The sequence below is a fragment of the Mixophyes fleayi genome, chromosome 4 (genome assembly GCF_038048845.1).
Source record: "Mixophyes fleayi isolate aMixFle1 chromosome 4, aMixFle1.hap1, whole genome shotgun sequence".
Taxonomy (NCBI): Eukaryota; Metazoa; Chordata; class Amphibia; order Anura; family Limnodynastidae; genus Mixophyes; species Mixophyes fleayi.
In genome coordinates, this window is record NC_134405.1 from 335,395,051 (window position 1) to 335,402,513 (window position 7,463).

The 7,463-nt window shown below is 39.9% G+C and overlaps 1 protein-coding gene across 1 annotated transcript; it reads left to right on the forward strand.

Annotated features, from left to right (window-relative positions):
• Nucleotides 1-1,941: 1,941 nt before the first annotated feature.
• On the forward strand, nt 1,942-5,757 carry LOC142153143 (E3 ubiquitin/ISG15 ligase TRIM25-like). The gene has a single exon (XM_075210462.1). It carries the CDS (start codon nt 2,072-2,074, stop codon nt 3,626-3,628), a length of 1,557 nt encoding a protein of 518 aa, XP_075066563.1. The 5' UTR covers nt 1,942-2,071; the 3' UTR covers nt 3,629-5,757.
• Nucleotides 5,758-7,463: the final 1,706 nt, after the last annotated feature.

A 7,463-nucleotide genomic window follows, 5' to 3' on the forward strand; every position in this document is an offset into this window, starting at 1 on the left:
CATCCTATCAGTTTTTGTCTCTTTTACTCTCTTTCTCATCCGTGGTCTACTCACATTTTGACTCTTGTTTAATGGTGACTGTCTATGAGCCCTCAGCCCATTTTTGTTAACCCTTACCTACTGACCCAACTCTGTCCGTTCTTGTGGTGCCTCACCCCATCATCAATAATGACCTCCTCCATTCTGTCACCCCATGCTGCTAACCATGACTGATTAAGGGAAGCATCAAACAGACACGGTGAGTACCCTTCTCCGCTACAGCCATCAGTTAACACTGGCAAATCCCCCACTGGCGACTCACCTGGCATAGTTGGGGCGGCAGAGACCGCTCCCACAGACCTCACCATAGCTTGTGAGCCATAGTCCCCTCTTCCTGGGAACACAATGATAGCAATCACTCAGGACCGTTCCTTTGGATCCCGGCTTTTAGAGCATCTAAATCTACCTTCCAACCTGCTTCAGAATTTACCACCATATTCTTTTCCATCACTATGTCAAGCATGTTAATTTAAAGCACCCAGTTACTTCAATGGGTTTTGCTGGAAAAAGGAGGTAAGTGGACATTTTCCTATCATATGTTGTAGCAGCCCCCAGACATAACATCTCTCTCCTCTCATCTACTTTCCTAAATCCACCGATACCAGGCTTCTAAGCCCAATATGTTCCTCTAGCTCCCCTAACGGGGGAAATCTTGCTTTCCTCCACCTCAACCAACAAGATTTCCCCAGTCTGCATATCTACAGATCATCAAAGGGATGATCCAACGCAGAGGCGTCTGATTCAAGTCCTGTGTTTGTCGTAATATTTATTTAAGTTATTATACTGCTAGTAGCTGTTATTTTAATTTATTATAAAACATTTATGTGTTCTGATGTGAACTTTTATTGTACATATGCTTGTGTTATACTGCAGTCTGTTCTGTGTGTCTACATACGGCAATTACTGTGTAGGCAAAGCGCACTTCCACCCAGATTCAAATTGAAAGTATCTTAAGATCCGCTTGGCTTTGAATACAGTTGGAACTACGCACAAATCCATGCTCTTATTTTAAACCCAAGCTGTGTGCTAGTTGTGTCCGAACATGTATCAGGCCCTATAAGTCTATCTCACTATGACACCAGTGTTTGTCCCCTGTGTTTTAAACTGGCATCATAAAAAGGGATCATTGTACATATAGCAGTAATGGGATAGTATGTACACTGTGCTGGATGGTGTCAGTATATACATGATTATAGGCAGGTAAACGTTACATTAACTTGCAGAAATTAATATGTACATAGATCTCAAGCACAATCAGTGCACAGTGTTATAGGGAGAATGACACTGGTGAGTGTGAGCCCCGTAAACTCTTTCCCCTGCTGCATAAATGGTTTGTTTACTTACGTAAGTTGCGTTCGGACTTGAATCAGGCCCTCTATGTTTACAAAATATGATAGAGAGAACCTCTGCTGCACTCAGAACCCTCTGGTGATGCTTGGACAAGACCGGAGGTGCAGTATGGTACAGCCCTGTAGAGGTGGCGTTGTATCCTGTACACATCTCTACCACCAGGGGGTTTGTATTCCTGACATGGAAAACTGATTGAGTATACAACTACATTCATGCGTACAAAAACATAACAACAATTTTTATTATTTCTTAGTATTGTAGCTGATATATTTAACAAATTGTACTTTAATCTTGCATTATTGTATTAATCAATCTCTGACTCTGTAGCTGATGTGGTACTACAAGTCCCAGTATGCTGAGGTTTGTATTTCTGTAATAAATAGGTGACACGAAAGGTGATACGATGCAGAGTAGCCAATATATATAATAATAAGTAATATACACTGTAAATAAGTAAAGTGAAAACTGGTTTGTAAGTATGGTAGATAGTAGGACATATTAAGGAATACCGGTGTTACATTTTCCTGTTACAAAGCCAAAACAGCCCCTTAGTATAACTGAGCCTATAGATATAATGTGAGTGACAAGCTCAGCCTCGCCCTGTGTGGAGAATGTGAAACACACCCACTGGTGTCTGAGTGTCAGAGACTTTCACTTTCATTTCTCTCTTCTGCTGTCAGCGATGGCGTCTGCTGATCTGAGACAGGAGCTGGACTGTTCCATCTGCCTGAACATTTATACAGATCCTGTAAACCTGAGATGTGGACACAACTTCTGCCGGGTCTGTATTGATCGTGTGCTGGATACACAGGAGGGGTCTGGAGTTTATACCTGTCCTGAATGCAGAGCAGAGTGTCAGGAGCGTCCTGCACTGCAGAGGAATATAACTCTGTGCAACATAGTGGGGAGTTTCCGATCTACTCAGCCAGATCAGGAGGAGACTGGGATCTTCTGCACTTACTGTATTCACTCTCCTGTACCTGCTTCTAAATCCTGTCTGCATTGTGAGGCTTCTCTGTGTGATAATCACCTGAGAGTACACAGCAAGTCAGCAGAACACATCTTATCTGATCCCACCACTTCCCTGGGGAACAGGAAATGCTCCGTCCATAAGAAGATCCTGGAGTATTACTGCACTGAGGACGCTGCCTGTATCTGTGTTTACTGTGCAGTTGGAGAACACCGTGGACACAAGGTGGAGCCTGTGGATGAGGCCTCAGAGAAGAAGAAAATGAAACTGAGAAATGTTCTGCAGAAACTGATCACAAAGAGAGAGGAGACTGAGAGAAGAGTCCAGAGACTGCAGGAGCGCAGGAGAGAACATCAGGAAAAAGCAGCTGGTGTAGCAGAGAGAGTCACTTCCCTGTTTAGAGACATCAGGAGACAGCTGGAAGACCTAGAGAAGAGAGTCCTGAGTGAGATCTCCAGGAAGGAAGAGAGAATTTCTGATCTGATCCAGCAGCTGGAAATAAAGAAGGACGAGCTGTCCAGGAAGATGCGTCACATTGAGGAGCTGTGTAAAATGTCTGATCCACTGACTGTCTTACAGGAACCAGACACAGGTGACTTGTGTGATATTGAGTCCAGAGAGAGACATGATGACCGGGTCCATGGTGTAGGAGATCTGGATGTGGGTCTAATCTCGGGGAAATTACACACAGGATTATCCTATATAATAACAGGTATAAATGTATGGGTCTATGTACAGGAACCTGCAGACATATTATTGGATGCAACCACAGCTGGTAATAATCTACATATTTCAGGTGACATGAAAACTGCATCCAGGTCAGATATAAACCAGAAACGTCCAGAAACACCAGAGAGATTTCAGTATAATCAGGTGATAAGCGCCAGCAAATTTTCCTCAGGAAGACATTGTTGGGAAGTGGAGGTCAGGAAATCAGGGATATGGAGAGTAGGGATGTGTTATCCCTGTATAGACAGGAGAGGAGATCAGTCATACATTGGTGATAATGACATTTCCTGGTGTTTGTGTAGGAATAGTAATCAGTATTCAGTTATACATGACAGAAAAGTGATCCGGTTACCTGACAATATTCGTTGTGATAGAGTGAGGATATATCTGGATTATAAAGCTGGACAGCTGTCCTTTTATGCTCTGTGTGACCCGATCAGACACTTACACACCATCACTGCCACATTCACTGAGCCCCTTCATGCTGCATTAGGTGTAGGGATAGGCTGTATACAGATATCTGGGCGAGTCAGGAGCTGAAAGAAATGATCATAAGAAATCTGCTCAGAGACTGTGACATCACACAGAGGGGAATCTGGTGGAACATTTTACCAATATAATGAAGCAGTGGGTGGAGCTTTATTTCACTACCTGCTGCTGCTGGTGTCAAGCTCAGTAGCTGCTCGTCTGGATCCTGGAATGTTGGGGCCCTGTTTGGAAAAACTATATGTACATGAAATATGGAAAGCCTAGCAATAAGTGAACACTCTTGGCACCCTCCCCCCAATCAGCCCCAATGTGAAATCAGTGGCAGCCACATTTAATAATTAGAACTTCCTCCCTGCAACCAGCCGATAATTAACTAATTTGTATTCACATTTAATAAATTAACCTATTTCCCTCCCTAAACAGTCCATAGTTAAATAATTAGTAATCACATTTAATAAATAGCCCTCTTTCTGACCAGACTCAGCTCCATATACAATTATTAGCCGCAAACCACCCCAGCACTAAATACTCCCTTCACCCCACTTTAATTTAATAACCCCACCATCTCTATTGTAGAAATATAAATTGTAATACAACATAATACACAAACTTTTGATTTCAATGATGCCAGGTCAAACAGGGAAAGTTTGGTCCTCTGAGGAATGTATATACAGTACTTATAACTCCGGCGGCAAGTAAAATAAAAAAAACTTATATAAGCATATTTGATAGGTTTTGTTCCTAATGCTTGATTTGCAGTGAGCAACAAACAACAGGCTTAGAGTGTATAACTCCGCCCAGCAGGTGGCGCTGCAGCTTGTTATTTTTTTTCCACACACAGACTAACACACGCCGCTAGGCTTTTATATTATAGATATATTTATATATATATATATATATATATATATATATATATGTGTGTGTGTGTTTTGGTATATAGTATATAAATAAGGTTACCTAGTGTCACGTAAATACAATAATACAATGGAAAATTACCATTACAATTTGTGCCATTCTGACTGATTCTCAGTTATGACTTTCAGGTGAATTTCCCCAAAGACCTTGCAGTTTAATATGTATGGTTTGTATTGCCTCAAACCACCTCTTAATTACTGAAATCTCTTAGTACCCCTCTTTAAAAAAAAAAATACAATTTGCCTCCTGTAGTGCAAACGCCATTTATGCTTATTTTTGTGCACACGCCCTGGATTTAATGCCATAGATTTTACAAAGTGAAAATGGCAGTGGTAGCAGGTGTACAACATTTGGCATCTTTTGATGGGAGGGACTCTGCAGATTTGGGCAGATGCATTAAAGATCCAAGTTAGTGACCAACATACACAATGATACATTTTTAAGACATGATTATTTAAATAAATAAATAAGAGGTAGAGAGGGCACATTTACGTGGGGATCTTTGTTTAGAAGGTGGCACCATAGCATTTTACTCCTTGCCATGAGACTTGATTTTAGCATGTGCTTGGCGGTGGTAGAATCATATATTGGCCGATACAAATACTATTATCCTGGAAAAATAAGCGGCTAATTTTCTGGGGGCCGTCCCGAAAGCAAGAATATTTATTGTAATTAGTGGCGCTAAATAAATAGCTGCTGATGATGATGATGATTGTATGTAATATAAATGTTATCCAGACCACATTATTTGAACTTTGGCAAATTCCATTTTGTGTCCTCCCACTGTGCAGAGATATTTTCTCACAAAAAACTGTGTGATGAGAACAACGTATAATAAACTTTTTGTTTAACAATCACTTTGAGAATCCAAATGTTAAACAATATATTATGCAATGTTAAAATGACAGCACATTCTACAAATAGCTTTTTGTATAATGGTGATTTTTAGACTGACCAAATAATCCTCTTAGGTCAGTATTATGCACTATATTATGGGAATGTACAAGTGTATTGTACATATAATATGTCAAATGGATGAGGTAGTTCTATTTTAAAAACATGTTAATAAACTATATTAATAAAAAATAATAATAAATCTCCTATCTCTTTGTAAAGCTTCACCTACTGGAAATTGCATTTTAATTTTTTTTTCTACATAATACAAGATGGGTTGGACTACAACTCCCAGCATGCTTTATTACTAAGCTGTTTTAACTTGATAATTCTCAGAATCCCAAATTATAATAATAATAATTGTATCTTTATTATTATTATCATTATTATTGTTGTTGATTTGTAAGGTGACACAGTGCTCCACAGTGATGGACAGTGGGGTGAACAGGACATACATAAAACAGGGACATACATAAAACAGGGACATACAAGGTATATGCAATAAATACAGACGTGAAAACAAACAGTCGGGAGAGTCTTTCTCATGAGAGAGATTATAATCTAGTGGGAAACAGAAAATTATTACAATTATTATTAGTGATGAGTGGTTTGGGTTTGGAAAAATCAGACACAACCAAATTTTGGGGTACCAGGTTGAACCAATTCTTTACTCGGTTTCTTGCACCAAATTCGGATTTGAAAATGAGGCAAAACGTCATTTTCTGTAAAATGTCGGATCTTAAGAGTTTTGCATCGATATCTTCTATATATAGCCTTCCCTCCTGTTCTCATCTGACATTTTAGAAGTGATAGCATGTGGATAGGAGGGTGGCTGCAATTGTGTGCTAAGAAAATCACTTGTAGGGGGTTAGACATGGTAAAAATGGCAATTTATATAACAATAAACTGGTGGATTATAGTTGTCTCTTTATATGCTCTGAATTCCAGACAGATACCATTCCTTAAGAATGTCTGTGACGTAATTCAAAACCATAGGAAAGGGAATCTGATTTTTCTAGGAGACTTTTGGTACCTGATCCTAATCCTAATTAATGACGCCCCTCCCGCCACTCATTATACTTTGGATAATACTGGCCCCTCCATGATGTTTCGGAAACTTCTGTCAGAATTTGATCTTTATGATGTGTAGAGAGTTAATGAACCCCAAGGGATAAATTATACTTTCTTCTCCAATACGCAGAAATCATATTCACGTATAGCTCTAATCCTTTCAGACACTCCAAAAATCTAAATTTATTACAGTTCTTCCAATTACATGGTCAGACCATGCCCCTCTGCTCTGGGTTTGGGACGTTCACCAAGCTAGTATTCCTCCCAGGCCACTGAGACTCCCTGATTATCTATTGACGTCTCTGGAGGCTACAAAGGCATTGTCGGATGACCTGACACTGTTCCTTTGAGGGTACACACATGTAAAATCCCTTTGTCATCCAACAACATGGCTAAAACCAAAGAGCTGGCAACTCAAATGAGACAGAATTTGTGGACCTGCACAGATTAGGAAATGGTTATAATATAAAAAAAATAGTAGTCAGTTGAAATTACCATTAAGCACAATTAGGGCAGTAATAAAAAAGCAAGAAAAGCAGGGAACAGTTGAAAATTTGCCAGGATGACACATGAGCATACTGCCCCATACAGTGAGAATGATGGAGAGAGAGACAAACACAAACCCAAAAATCACAGTTTCAGAACTACACAGTTTAGTTGAATCTTGGGCTTTTAAAATTTCAAATTCCACTGTCAGACGTCACCTTGGAACTGACCAGACGCTTATGGAAGAGTTCCACGAAAGAAGCCTTTCTTCCACCCAAAAGGCAGCACCTGAACTTTGCAAAATGTCATTGGAGCTACAAATGGAATTATGTGATGAGACAAAAATGTAACTTCTTGCCCATGCACACAATCATGACGTTTGTAGTAAAAAGGGACTATATACAAAGAAAAGCACCCAATACCCATTGTCAAGTATGATGGCGGATCATTGATGCTTTGGGGCTGTTTTGCTATGTGTGATCCAGGGACTCTTGTAAAATCAAAAGCATAATGAATTCCA